The following is a 15697-nucleotide window of genomic DNA, read 5'->3' as shown; positions in this document are numbered from 1 at the left end:
AAAAAAACAAAACAATATGTAACAATATAATGCTTTATTTACATTTTCCAAACTTCCACAGTATAAAGAAAGAAATGCCCTAAAATATATCCAATTCAAGTAACATTAAACATTTCCCAAAGTCTAAGTGGGAGTTTGACTAATTAAAAGAACTTTTCTCCACAATTATATCTCTTAAAATCTCATCCTCCACAATATGAATCTGCTGGTAGACTGTGGCTATCAGCTTTGTTACAGCAGTCGTGAAGCCACGTTCATGATTCACTTCAGGGCATCAACACCAGTGTCAAGCGTCACTTTGAACTCCACATGAAAAGCGCTTGCAGACAAAAACATCTCATTCTGCGTTTTGGTGATAGTTTGTGTGCTTCTGTGATAATTAAAATTATATCTTACATAGGCTGAAAAATACTTGATTTCTGTCACAAGTCCCATCTGGGCTTTCTAAATTAATCACATGTGTTAATGCATTAATTCTGACAGCTGTAGTTATTACAAAATGTTTTATCTACTAGCTTTTTTGCTAATAACCGTATAGGTTGGATTTGTTTCATGTTTACCATATTTGGTATTAACCCGTGTCCCGCCTTTATTTCTGCCCAAAGGATGATTGAGAGGCCCACCATCAAATAGGCACGATGATAGCTACCAGCGGCCTCCTGAGGATATCTCGGCGCCAGGACTCACTGCGATCCAAGAACCGGGCAGAAAACAAGAAAAAGAGGAAAGCCAAGAAAAAATGCAAGAATGACATCGTCGTGGTGATGGGCAAAGTGAATCTGTGCTCCATCTCTGGACTTGTGGCAGCGCTCCTCATCCTACTGGTGGGCATCGCCATGGCTGTGCTGGGCTACTGGCCCAAAGATAACACAGAATATCCGGAGAGACCACTTGGACCGATTTGGCCCACGAAACAGACTGCAAACGTCCAGAGAATTTCCTTTGAGGTGTCTAACTTCACAAGCAATAATAAATTATCAGCGCATAGAGAGCTGAATCACACTGACAGCACTAGAAACTCGACATCGGCAAATACGCAATCAGTCGGGTTCTTCGCTAGTCTGTTGGCAAGTTATTTGTACTCGGACAACCTCAGAGTCTTCGGACCTTTGGTGATGGGCATCGGAATCTTTCATTTCATCTGCGCCAACGCAGTTCTGCATGAGGAGCGTGATAAGAAAACAAAAATCATAAATCTGCGTGACATTTACTCTACGGTCATAGACATCCACAGTTTGCACACCAAAGACTGCACGCCGTTCAACGGCCTGATCAGCTACATGCAGTCGAGGAGCGATGGTAAATCTGGGTCGTCTTCCATGGGAATGACGGCACAAGGCTCCTGGCCTTCTACCTTCTCAGGTAAAGGCGGCAACTGTAGACGCCCGTTGTTTTCCAGGAAGTACAGCTCGTGTACAAAAAGGCAGTCATTTACGGATACGTTATATAGTATTTACACAGACCAGTGCTGCAGCGACGAGCCGGCCACGGCAGCCAGACAATGGGAGACGTGTTCCATAGTTACGTCGTCCTTTAGCGCGTTTACGTTACCCATCATCAAACTCAATAACTGTGAGATGCAAGAGAGAGAGGAGCACGAGCGAGCGAGTGTCAAGAAAGAACGTCGCAAGAGTTGCGGGCCACTTATCAGTGTCGCTGTGGAAAAAAGAGTGGAGGTGTCAAGGACTGGTTTGTCTGTTTCACTGGATTCCAAGTTGGATGAAAGACAGAGTTTGGCTACAGTAAGCCAATGCCAGCTGTTGCCGCCCACCACTGGGATCCGGGTCACGGGGACATACCTGTCTCTGAATGCCCTGTCGGATGTGGGCACCAGGTGCCAGAACGAAAGGTCATGGAGGTTCAGCTGTCCTAGACTTGATCGCTCAGGCAGTAAGGGCTACATTAAATTGGCGGATCTGGGTGGCAATTCGTTCAAGGAGCCCGACGGAGCATCTGACGCAGATGTAGGAAGAAAAGAAGACAGAGAGATGCACACACTTCCTGTGAACTCTGACAAACAACTACACACACACACACTGCATAACTGACAAACTCATAAATGATGATAAATAACTGAAGCCCAAAGTATACTTCAGCTTTTACTCATATGCTAGTGTATTTGCACCAATGAACCCTTTAAGTTCTGGAGGTGTTTTTAAAGATTTACTGTTTCAGTGGCATACCCAACATTAAAGGCTCTACAGAAAACAAAGAGGGTCAGTTGTTTGGAATCATTTTAATGAAAATGTTTCACATTTTTTAATGATATAGATTATGATACATTATGAGACTCTCAGCTTAAGAAACCGCTGAAAAATCACACAAATATTTTTGCCAAAAATGTACTTTTTTCATATTTTTCTGATTTAACATTATATATTTCAGGGTGTAAATAAGGTGGCTCTGAAAAACTGCTTTTGTTTTGTTGCCAATCATGTCAACTGTAAGTAAAATGTTGTGTGTTGATACGACAAAGCAATCAAAAGTTATAGCATTATAAAAATAATTTATCATAGTGTCCAAAAACGTCTCCAAACAAATAAAACATAATAATAGTACATAAGAACTAATTACACAAGCAAACACAACAATGACTAAAGGTTTGCATAGCATGCAGACATGATTTTAGTAATGAAATTTCACAGAATGAGTTTCATTCTGTGCCATTTGAGTCATCATTGAGTCTGTGTCATGTACTTGGCGCCATCTCCTGGTGGCCATATGTGATTACAGGGAACAATCCTCTTTGCCCATATTTGGATGACTTCCACCTCTGGTTGCAGCGAACTAAATCCTAATACGATTGGTTTAGCATTCCATGACGCTGTACACTGTACTATATCATTTTTGCTTAAGTCATCTAATCCAGGAAAGTTAACGTGTTTTTAGCCAGATAGCACATCTTCGTGTGGATTATCTAATGATCTGTGCATCTGATTACCTTGTGTGTGGGCTTGTTTGAAAGATAATCACATCCTCTAAGTAATGGTATGTGATATTTTCTGTTCTGTTTATTTTTCATGAATTTAGAGGTGAAAACGCAGCATATTAGCAACACAAACATAATTGCCAAAGACATATACTTAGCTATTACTCGCTATATGTTTGTGAGTAAAACAAATGGGCTGATTGTATTCTACTTTTTGAGAGCTTTCCAACAACTTATGACACATGGCTATTTGATGAGTGTAGAGCCGAGGAGGGCGGGGCCGGGCTGGAATGAGACACACCCGGTGAGGGATAAAGGCGGCCGGAGACGACAGTTCGACAGAGAGAGAGAATTGCAGACAGCTTTACTGTGTGTTTTTGGTTGTGTTTTTTTTGGTTAATAAATTATTATTTAAGTTGTCAAGCCGGTTCTCGCCTCCTCCTTTCCACTGAACCCCCTTTACACTGGTGCCAAAACCCGGGTTTGAAGTTTGGGTCGAAGATGGATGGAGGTCGTCCCGTAGAGACCTCCCAGTTGGCGGAGATCCTCCAAGCCCTCGCCAGCCTACATCGGAACCACCAACAAACGCTGCTTGAGCTCCGACAAGATCAAGACCGCCGGTTTGTCGAGCTCATGCATGCTCAAGCCGAGGACCGGCAGGCGATCCGGAGCCTCCTCAGCCAGGGGGCATCCTCAGCCGCGACCCCGGACACACCCACGCCGTTACCCCTGCCAGCATTACAGAAAATGGGGGTGGCGGACGACCCCGAGGCTTTCCTGGATTTGTTTGAGCGGACCGCCGAGATCTGGGGCTGGCCGCTCGGCCAATGGGCAGCCCGATTGATCCCGCTATTGTCCGGGGAAGCCCAGCTCGCGGCTCAACAACTGCCAGCGTCGAGCCTCCTGGCCTACGGAGATCTAAAAAAAACACAACCAAAACACACAACTGAAAACACACAGTACAGCTGCCTGCAATTCTCTCTCTCTGTCGAACTGTCGTCTCCGGCCGCCTTTATCCCTCGCACGCCCCCATCAGGCTGATTGGGGACCGGGTGTGTCTCATTCTAGCCCAGCCCCGCCCTCCTCGGCTCTACAATGAATTTGATGTTTTTACTGATTACAATAATATGTACAGTGCAAAATTATTAATAAATGATCAAAACTGAACACTTCTGATTTGTCAACAAATTTCAAATCACTTGTTCAGTTTGGATCATATTGTCTACATGCATTATAAAGTAGAGCTTCTAATCTTTAAAACAATACCTATTATGTGTTGGTCAAGACTGTAGTTAATAATACTTTGATATATATTTTATTAAAATCATTTTCTCAGGCCATTCTGAGCTTAAAGGGTTAATGGGTCCACAAGGTGGCATCACTCACTGTTGGGCCGAAGTGCAAGTCAAAGGTGGATGTGCATGTCAAGAGCACATTTATTAGGAAGTCACAAGATACCTGCATTCAGTCTGAAAGACAGTAAAGACTAGACGTCTTTATGGGTCTAAACTCCTAAAGAGAATCAGTCCAGTATTGCATAGCAGTCATAGCGTGCATGCGTCAATCGCCTGTGTATGTGCGTATGGTCACATGGAGTATACTTTGAAAGACTAGAGAGTTTTACTAAAAACCGAAGAATACTTTGGGCTCAAAGGCGATGGTATACTTCCTTTTTCCATATGCTGTTATGTCTCGCACATGGGCGAGTGCTCAGCCTTTCAAAGTATACATTTTTGACCGAGAGCCCATACAGATGCATTTGATGCAAGCTCACTACAACTGCTTTGCTTGTTTGTTTCTTAACGCCATGCCAGTTTCTGTGGCTATTTTCATTGTGAATGACTGCTTTGTAATACTCTTTTAGCAGAGTCAACAATAGGTGCTTGTGCATACAAAACCCATCTCAAGAAAAACTGGTCCTCCCGTACTGTGCTGATAATGGTATAATCAGTGCGAGACGTAGCGGCACACGGAAAACTGACGTATACTTTGGCCTTAAGTGAGCTGAACATGTTCTACACAGATTTTGAGAGAATCACCTAGATACTAAAAAAATAAAAAATAAAAAAATTTAAGTTTAGCAAGCTTTATAAAATGCTTAAATACAAGTAAAGTATGCAATAACTTTTTTTATTGTATCTATGTTCACTAGTTTTAAATTTGTAAACATTAGTAGCACAGAGCCATGAATAGGGTTGCCACTGGGGTTGCCACCCGTCCCGTAAAATACGGGATTGTTCCGTATTTAAAGATAAAATGATGTGTCCCATATTTAATCAATATGGGACGCGATTTGTCCCATATTTAAGCTGGTCAGATGGTGTCACGGTGAAATCGTTCCAGATCGCCAATTTAACATTTATAAGTTGGAAAAGTTGCCTTCGGTGGGTAAGGGACCATCTGAAAAGTCCACACATTGTGCTAAAACGTGCTAATACTGTGGAGGGTATGGTAAGGGACCATCTGAAAAGCCCACACATTGTGCTAAAATGTGCTAATACTGTGGAGGGTGTGGTAAGGGACCATCTGAAAAGCCCACACATTGAGCTAAAACGTGCTAATACTGTGGATAGTGTGGTAAGGGACCATCTGAAAAGTCCACACATTGTGCTAAAACCTGCTAATACTGTGGAGGGTGTGGTAAGGGGCCATCTGAAAAGTCCACACATTGTGCTAAAACGTGCTAATACTGTGGAGGGTATGGTAAGGGACCATCTGAAAAGTCCACACATTGTGCTAAAACGTGCTAATACTGTGGAGGGTTTGGTAAGGGACCATCTGAAAAGTCCACACATTGTGGCAAAACGTGCTAATACTGTGGAGGGTGTGGTTAGGGACCATCTGAAAAGTCCACACATTGTGCTAAAACATGCTAATACTGTGGAGGGTGTGATAAGGGACCATCTGAAAAGTCCACACATTGTGCTAAAACGTGCTAATACTGTGGAGGGTGTGGCAAGGGACCATCTGAAAAGTCAAATGTGGAGTTTTTTTCTATGTAAATGTTCAATAAGATCAAACAATGTATGAATACAATCATAAAGACAAGTACAGGTGAAGGAAAAAAATAAACAAAATAAATAAAAGTAATTAAAAAAAAAAAAAAATATGTATAAACCATCCGAAATGTATACATAAGATAAAGAAGACAAATAATCGAAAAAATTAAAATAAATATATTTTTAACATATAAATGATATATATATATATATATATATATATAAGTCATGGGTCAGGAAAGTTCTCATTTTAGCATATAAGAAAGGATATACATTTTTATTAATAACACATATTAACTCGCATTTATTACTAAAACTGTGGAGGATGTGGTTAGGGGCCGTGTATACAATCACATCCACTTTTGACATAACCACAGATAACATTTGTCTATTTGCATTAGATGGAAGAGTAAAGATAATCACATGTAGGATAACACTACAATCATTGCTCATGTTCACACTTTGTTTCAGTTACTCATGTTTATTGAGCAGATATTGTATGCACTAAAGAGCAATAACCTGTCGTGTTAATAAAATAATGTGTAGGTGTTTGAGTTGGTCTTTGAGTGTGTATGGGTGATTATGAGTGTGCAGCTTTGTTGTTTAGCTGCTATACATTAAAATAATTCTCATACGATTGTGTATGTGTTAGACGTGTTTGAATGGATGTATGCATTAACATTAACTCAGACCTCTCCATTAATTTTTCATTATCGTGCTCAGATTTTATTCAACCAAATGTAGGCCTATTAATTCATTTATTTGTTTGTTAGTTTACAATAATATTTATTTACTCTTAATGTATTCCAGTGTGAATACATATAGTTTTTTTTAAAGCTCATAATATATAATACACACCAACACAACCACTTTAGAAAAAAAATTAAAATTAGAAGAAAAATCACGTCATGCATCTCATTACCAAACTTTGCATGACACTGATGGTTTATCTTGAGGAGGAGGAGTCTGTGACACCTATGGGCGGGGTTGTGACGAAAAAGAACCAATAGGAGATGAAGGGGGCGGGGTCTTCTCGTGTGACTCCGCCCGAGGAAACGAGTGAAGTTCATCGTGAATGAAAGTGGGAGTCCTGCAGGTAAAACTTTCTTTCTGCGTGTGTCCTGAGAGAGTGTGTTTGGAGGGGAAAAGGGGTGAAATGCTTCTTTATCTACACTGACATTTGTTAAAGGAACACCTGTGAGCGATTCTAGGTCAGGTGATGGTAAATTGTTTGACTGTTTCTCAGTTTTGTGCATGTTTTAAATGTTGTTTAGTGTTTTCACCGTGTGTGTTATTGTGCACGTTACATGGTACATGCAGTAGAAATTAGATAAGATAAAGATATATAAGTTTATTTAAATAAATTATATATAAATATAATTTTTATAGATACTTTGACTATTTGAATGGGGTTCCTATTTCATTCGAAACAGCAAAATTTCACTATTTTTGTCATAACTATTAATATTAAAGTTTTTTTTCTCTCAATATTTTAACATCTTCAAATATAATCTAAATGTGTAAATGTTTTAAGACATAAAAATACGTTGTGAGCTCATTCCTGAATTTATAATATTAATGCATTGATTAATATGATTCATAAAATATCTGATACACACAAAAAGAATGTACAATTGTATTTGCATGCAGAAATATTGTATGCACTCAACTTGAAATGCTTTGTGAGATTCTGATCACTCAATATATTTTCATGTTTCTTTTTCTCTTGTTATATGGAATAATGCATCTTTGTGCTGTCCTCTAATATGGATTTGTGCATCTGGATTTCGTCTCTGTTGCTGTCGGGTGAGTCACTTTCCAAAGGAAACAGTTTCACCATCTTGTGTCCAGTGGATATCTTTGACTTTTGGGGAGTTTCCAAAAAAAAAAAAAAAAAAAAAAGCCTTTTGATGTATTTCTAGAACAGGAAATCCCCTAATTTTGCCAAATTATATTCCAGGAATATGGCAAAAACAGTTTCAGATTCACTGGAACCTGATGTTTAGAACTATTAAACATTTTTATATGCATATTTTATAATTAGTGCTTGGGTTTTTTAATAGTTTATGCTGATATTGATTAGAGGTCGAGCGATAGTGGATTTTGCCGATACGATAACTTAAGGTGGTGGGAAAGGCGATAACCGATTAATCGGCCGATAGTTTTTAAAATCTATTAATAGAACGTCATAAAAGGTTCTTATTCTTTCTATACTATGACAGGCAAAGAGTCCAAAATGAATAAAATACCAGATGCAGTTTTTTTTTTTTTCTTCAACCAAAATCCCAATGATAACCAGAACAAATGAAGATTTGGTGCATAACGCAGGACTTTTAAGTAGAGGTAGACTGATATATCTGTTTTACCGATTAATCGGTGCTGATAGTTGCAGATAGTTTTTTCATTTCATATTTTCAAAATAAGAGTCCCCGGTGTTTCGGGCTTGTTTATACTTAAAAGTCCCGCGTTCTGCAGCAAATCTTCATTTTTTCTGGTTATAATTTGGGATTTTGGTTGAACAATAAACCGAATCTGGAATTTTATTCATTTTGACTAATTTTCTGTGCCTGCCATAGTAAGAATAAGAATAAGAATTTTTTTGGACATTCTTTAAGTCAGTGTTAAAAACAATCGGCCAATTAATCAGTTATCAGCCTTTCCCGCCTCCCTAGTTATCGGTATCGCAAAATCCACTATCGGCCAACCTCTAGTTTTAAGTATAAACAAGCCTAAACACACCGGGGACTCTCATTTTGAAATGACGAAATGTTGAAAAAACTATCGCAGCTATCGACATCGATTAATCGTAAAACCGATATATCGGTCTACCTCTAATATTGATATCTAGAAAGCAAGGGGCTGATGGCCAATATTATACTAATATACAGTATATGCTGCTAATATATTAAACCAAATGAGATTAAATTACTCGAAAGTCACTAAAAATATCTGAAAACAGAAAGTAGTTTTATCCATTGACGACACACTTTTATCGACTGACATTGCTAATTTATCTGCCTGGCTGATATATCTATCTAGCTTCATGTTAAATATGCTAGCAACATGCTACAACATGTTAGCAATGCCTAGCTACATATACAACATGTTAGCAATGCCTAGCTACATATACAACATGCTAGCAATGCATAGCTAAGTGCTAAAACATGCTAGCAACGCTTAGCTAAGTGTTATAACATGTTAGTAACATGTTAAAACATGCAAGCAACACCTGGCAACATGCTAAAACAAATGCTAGCAACATGCAACAACATGCTAGCAACATGCTAAAACATGCTAGCAATACCTAGATAAGTGCTAAAACATACTAGCAACATCTAAAACATGTTAACAATGCCTAGCTTAGTGTTAAAACATACTAGCCATACTTAGCTAAGTGCTAAAACATGCTAGCAACATGCTATAACATGCTAGCAATGCCTAGCTAAGTGTTAAAACATGCTAGCAACACCTAGCTAAGTGCTAAAACATACTAACAACACCTAGCTAAGTGTTAAAACATGCTAACAACATCTAGATAAATACTAAAACATGTTACAACATGCTACAACAAGCTACAACATGATAGCAATGCTTAGCTACATGTACAACATGAGAGCAATGCCTAGCTATATGCTAAAACATGTTAGCAACATGCTAGAAACACCTAGCTATGTGTTATAACCTGCTAGCAACATCTAGCTACATGCTAAAACATGCTAGCAATGGTTAGCTATATGCTAAAGCATGCTTGCTTGGTATAGCTACTTATTACAAAATGCTAGATTTCAATCTTTCAACCTTTGAGTGTGTCTGTCTGACTGAAGGGCTTGTAAAACTTTCAAACTTGTATAACTACTTAAACTTATAGGCCATGCTTTTGTCAAGCCAACCTCAACGTATGTCTACATGCTATTCAATGTAGTTATAATATGTACTTCTTTAATCATGTAAAACTCTGAAATATGATGTGCTATCATGGAATATTCACACTGATCATGTTCTCAACGCTCTTTAAAATGTGTTGACTGTGCGTCTTTTTTAAGTTGAGGCATCACGTGTGTGTTTGAATAATATGTGTTTGATTTAACTGCAGGATAAAAGTGTCAACACAGTTTAGTAAAAAGAGGAAATGCTTCCTCGCTTGTTTTCATTTCCTCATACTGGTTTTGCTGATGTGGAATTGACTTTTGTTGCTGTTGGTAGGAAAACTCTTGATACTGAACCCAGATCAGTGCAATCTGACTTTCCCAATCATTCCAGATATACAGTACTGTTGCTCCACAGTTGATGAATGGACTGTATCCTCATCCTGTTATGTGTGTCTTCTTCTGATAGTGTTTGTTTACCTGTTTGTTGTCTTGACCTGTGAAAGAGGATATTGATTTCCCTTCAGTTGATGGTATCAGTTTGTCTGGATGTTTGTTTTGGAGGTTTTTGTCAGCGAGTGTCTCTGTTTGAGAATATGTGAATTATGTCAAGAATCTGGTAGGCAGTGACAGAGAAACTTTGCTGGAGGTTGTAAAACTGTTGTTGCGCAGTTTCACTCAACATTAATGCATTTAACGGGCCTTAACACCACAGATATATTCTGATTAGCGCTCAATCAATATGGGTCTTTCCAAACCAGTGTGCTATATATATATATATATGTTTATTTTTACAAATATTTGATTTCTTTTGAGCTCCAAAACAGGCAAGCAAAAAAAGCTCAGTGAAAGTAATCTGTACAGCTTGTGTGCTATATGGGTCGATGATGGGACGCTTGTTCTTATTTTATTCAGAAATACATTAAAAATGCAGTTCACACAAAACAATTACTTGAACTCACCTCTACTATGATGAATAGGTTTTCAATTTATAAATTCAAAGTAATTTTGATATTTTTTTCTGGGGCTTAAAGTAAGTGGTGTAACCGTCCGGAGACAGTAAAATTAAATTAAATAAAAGTCTTTTTAAAGGCTAAAATTCCTGTAAAAATAATTGTTGGCTTAAGTTGTTTGGAATAATCTATTATTATTTTTTCTTAAAGAAAAAAAGGTGATGGGTAACAAACATGTAAGTAGCTTATTTTTTTGTCATGTGCCAAAAAATAAAATAAATAAATACAAAAAAGGAGAGGATACCTTTAGACCCTCGTGACTGTGTGTGTGAAGTGTGAAGACATTTTTAAGAAACGTTTTGTTCAGGTCAAATGGAGTAACACTAAGAAAACTTTTTGATATTTCTGACAAATATATTTTTAACCTGATAAGTATGTTTAAAAACTCTGTTTGAAAATAATAATTAAGTTGTTTACACTCACTTGTATTCAAGGAGCAAGGAAAGTATTTTAATACCTTTCACTTGATGGTTACACCACACGACATTTTCAGTCTTTAAATAAAATTTTTTTTTGTAGAATATTTATTTATTTATTTATTTTAAATGTATGAAGTAGGGATGTGCCCGAAGCTGGAAAGGCGCGAATAATGATTTCAAAATGAAATCTGAATAATATAACAAATATTTATATGACTGATTATCCAAAAAGCACAAGGATAAAGCGTTATTTTAAATAAGCATATCCAAAATTACAACGAATTTAAGAATCTGTGCGGCCAATATTTCTAAAGTGTAAACCTTATGAAAATGCGTATGGTGTGATTTCAGATCAAATGGGCGCTGTCTCGACTCCGTTTGCGGTCTCTGTTAATTATGCATGTCTGGAGCTTGTCAAGTGTAACATTAATTAAGATATGACATCATATACACTTTCCACTTCTTGAAATGTCTGTTAATGTATCACACGATTCACACGTGATTCTCATGTATTTATTTATAGTTTAAACCTGAACGTGATGTTAAATTAATGACCTATAGTGATTTAACGTCAGAGCCCATCTATCCGTCTCTTAAAGTTGACCACATTTATATTCACATCAGCGATTAAGGTTATTAACTGGTTAAGACTTTATTCTGAAAAAAAGTTAAAATGCTCCATAGAGAATTCATCTATTAGGAATATTCCTCCTTAAGTAAAACGAAGAAACTGAAACATGCGCCGTCTTTTCTTCTTCTTCTTCTTCTTCTTTAAACTGTGCTACCTCTGTTAAGGTGCTATATAAACGTAACATTATTATTATTATTATTTAACCATATAATGGTGTCCTGTTGTAAAAAATCCTGATAGATTTACGGGACTTTCACCTGTTTGTAGGCTATATTGATTTTATGTTTATTTATTTTAATGTTTGAATTTGTATTTATTATTCACTGCAAAATGTGTGCTTGACACCTCCTGCCTCCAGAATAATGTTGTTATACATGAACAGACAAATGAAAATACTGTTTCATGCAGATATTAATATCTGAAATAACAGGAGAAACCACAACATATTCCACAGTTAATGTAGCCTACAAATTCAGCTTCATCTGGTAAGAAAAAAAATGATAAAATGATATATTTTTAAAAATAATAATAAAATAATAATAATAATAATAATTATTATTATTATTAGGCTATTATTATGAAAAGGCATATACAGGGCATATTTGTTTAATAGAAACTATAAATGTAAGAGTAACACTTAAAAATGGGCGTTTCATTTAGTTTGACACGCTTCATGTTTAAGCCCCGCCCACACCCGGTTCTATCCGAATACAGAGACAGATACAGATCATTTTGTCATAAGAACAGATACAGATATAAATACAGATAATGACTAACTTCATACATGTATATTAAACTAGAGTTCTCATTTGTATCATCTCAGACAACCTCATTGTCAACAACACTTATTCAGTTCAGTATTGAGTTCATTTTTATTTGTAAAGGGATTTTTACAATACATGTTGTTCCAAAGCAGCTTTGAAAAAATATTTATTTTTGTTTTATATTATATAAAAAATGGCATATCGTGAGGGGAAAATGATCAGTGAATAATGACTTACATTTCAGTCTGTTCCTCACACAAAGCTATCATATGACTTGGACTATGACAGTATTAGTAATGTACTTTTAGGTGTTTTTGGGAACTTGACATTTGTGGTCATTATGAACTGTTGTTGTTAAAGATTCCTCCTTATGTATTCCATGGAAAAATAACAGCATACAGGTTTGAAACAACATGAGAATGTGTAAATGATGACAGAATGTCCATTTCAAGTGAACTATCCATTTAAACTGTCCCTTTTCCTCCCCCCAATCTTGAATATTTAACTGTTTAATCGCTTACAAGTGCACGAATATCATCTATATGTAAGAGACGCTGCCGTAGACGAGACGCTGAATTCCTGACGGTATGCTGCTGACTCTGAGTTCTTAAGGGTCAGAGGTCACGTGGGCGTGGCGTTGCCGCATTACTCCCTGTTTATCAAGGGGCAGTTGATAAGAAGCCGCTCAAAAGTCCAAGTCGTCCATAGTACTAACTTTCCTGCAGTTCAGACAGAACGTTGCTGTTGTTCTACTCTGTTCAGCTGAGTTTGCACTGGTAGACTTTGCTCACACTTATTCATGCTCATTTGGCACTTTTTTCATGTCCGACTTCCTGAATGCTTCTCCACGTGAGCGTTATGTGAAGCTCAGCAGAAGTCTGCTGCCAAAGGTCTGATAAGACGACTCAGATTGTCCTGTATCACCTGCGTGAATGAGCTCCACACTTCTTTTGCCCATATAAAGACATGCCGTTATAGTGGTCGAGCAGTTATCAGAAGGTATTTATAGTGGGTGTGTTACGGCCGCTCAACACCAGTACATCTTCAAAAACCCCTTTAAGTGTGTCTTGATTTTTTCCTGTTGAGTGTTTGAGCTGGTGCCAATAGTGATAGTGTTTTATATCACATATACGCTATCACAGACTGTTCTGTTCAGATACTGACCTTAACATTTCATTCTTGTGCAACCTTGATTTGCAGAATTGGATTGTTATTTATGAATGTTACTATAAAACACCATATGTGGCTATATTAAAGGACACTTTTTTTCTTTCTGGTAATTAATTAATTCATTAATTTTACTTTATTAATTAATTTGTGTTCCACTAAAGCAAGTCCAGGTCATACCTCACCCTATAAACAATTCAGAAATTATAATTTGCATAAAGAAAATGAAGCCTATAATAGGACCATTGAGATTTTTTGCACTGTGACATTATTTTCAAATGATTCTTTTAACAATTAAGCGTCCCTCTTTCCTCCAAATTCAAATTACTATAACACAAAAATATTACATTTCCAGTTGTAAAGTTGATTATTTAAATTTACATTATTTTTTATGACAATTAAACACATTTTGTTTTTACTTATTCACAACAATGATTCTCTAAAAAGTACTGTAATTATTTTTTATTAAATTTGTATTTTAGTATTAATAATATGTAGTAAAAATACTAAGTATTTTTAATCAGTATTAATTAAAGGCAGTGTAAGAAGTACTACTGTGACGTATAAATATTTTACAATTTTTACATTTACCAATTGTGAATTTCTTTACCTTCTCAATACTCAATTTAAATGCACACTTTTTTCTTATTGTCTTATTTATTTCTAAGAATCACACAGACATTCTTACATCTATTTCTCTTCTAAAATCTACAAATATTCTCTTTTTATATTATTTGCACAGTCTTTGGGGTTAAACGAAACATTTGAGTGCCTTTGTACCGTAGTGTGCACTTTATATTTTCACAATTTAGTGATGAAAATTGGGTATTTTTTGTGTTATAGCACAATGAGAATATGTGGGAAATGTGTTTAGTTGAAAAATGCAAAAAATCTCAATGGTCCTAAAAATAGGCTTAATTTTCTTTATGCAAAATTTAATTTCTTATTATTTATTTTGATTTTGGGGTGAAATATGAGTTGGACATGTTCTTGACATAATATTACGCCCCGCCCCAGTCTAAAGTTGGGGAGGAGTAAAAAGTTTTGTGAGATTCACTGAAGAATCACACTAATTGCAATTTAAAAAGCCACAGGTGTGGGAAATTAACCTTTAATTGCCATTTAAACCTGTGTGTGTCACCTTGTGTGTCTGTAACAAGGCCAAACATTCAAGGGTGTGTAAACTTTTGATCAGGGCCATTTGGGTGATTTCTGTTATCATTATGATTTAAAAAGGAGCCAAACAACTATGTGATAATAAATGGCTTCATATGATCACTATCCTTAAATAAAAGACTGTTTTTTTGCATGATCAGTCATACTTTCAAAATCAATGCTAAAATTTCACAATTTCTGCCAGGGTATGCAAACTTTTGAGCACAACTGTATCTGTTATTAGTAGTAGTATTTATTATTGATTTATATATGTGTGTTGCGCATAAATAGAAAAGATCGATCCATGCTACGACTGATGTAATTGACGATGCATAGAAATTGTTACAACAAACGACACAGCACCTAATTTACTCTCTGGTGCTTATCTTTATGCAGCTGGATGGTAAATAGGTTAATAGCAATAATGAAAATTTGTTTAATTATTTAGGAAACCAGAAAGTTGGTGAGGCTTGGGTAGCTCAGCGAGTATTGACGCTGACTATCACCCCTGGAGTGGCGAGTGAATCCAGCCAGGTCTCCTAAGCAACCAAATTGACCCGGTTGCTAGGGAGGGTAGAGTCACATGGGGTAACCTCCGCATGGTCACGATTAGTGGTTCTCGCTCTCAATGGCGTGTAGTAAGTTGTGCGTGGATCGTGGAGAGTAGCATGTGTCATGCACAACGAGTCATGTGATAAGATGCGCGGATTGACGGTCTCAGAAGTGGAGGCAACTGAGACTTGTCCTCCACCAC

The 15697-nt window shown here is 37.0% G+C and overlaps 2 protein-coding genes across 4 annotated transcripts in view; both read left to right on the top strand.

Annotated features, from left to right (window-relative positions):
- Window positions 1-638: 638 nt before the first annotated feature.
- On the top strand, window positions 639-2048 carry LOC127442764 (transmembrane protein 200C-like). Its single transcript, XM_051700933.1, has one exon. It carries the CDS (start codon window positions 639-641, stop codon window positions 2046-2048), a length of 1410 nt encoding a protein of 469 aa, XP_051556893.1.
- A 4957-nt stretch (window positions 2049-7005) lies between these two features.
- Window positions 7006-15697, top strand: part of LOC127443010 (band 4.1-like protein 3) — an 83590-nt gene continuing 74898 nt past the window's right edge. For 2 of the 3 annotated variants that reach the window (XM_051701473.1, XM_051701472.1), the window contains exon 1: window positions 7006-7139. The gene's annotated coding sequence lies outside the window, so the exon portion shown is untranslated. Of the gene's footprint in view, window positions 7140-7376; window positions 7735-15697 lie in introns of those variants that run through there. The other variant, XM_051701471.1, reaches the window with a different exon arrangement.

The sequence above is a fragment of the Myxocyprinus asiaticus genome, chromosome 6 (genome assembly GCF_019703515.2).
Source record: "Myxocyprinus asiaticus isolate MX2 ecotype Aquarium Trade chromosome 6, UBuf_Myxa_2, whole genome shotgun sequence".
In the NCBI taxonomy this organism is placed as follows: domain Eukaryota; kingdom Metazoa; phylum Chordata; class Actinopteri; order Cypriniformes; family Catostomidae; genus Myxocyprinus; species Myxocyprinus asiaticus.
The sequence above is the reverse complement of the archived record's forward strand: the minus strand, read 5'-3'. Positions and strand labels throughout refer to the sequence as shown.

Excerpts from the sequence above, each read along its gene's own strand:
- LOC127442764 (XM_051700933.1), top strand. The coding sequence starts at position 639 with ATGATAGCTACCAGCGGCCTCCTGAGGATATCTCGGCGCCAGGACTCA.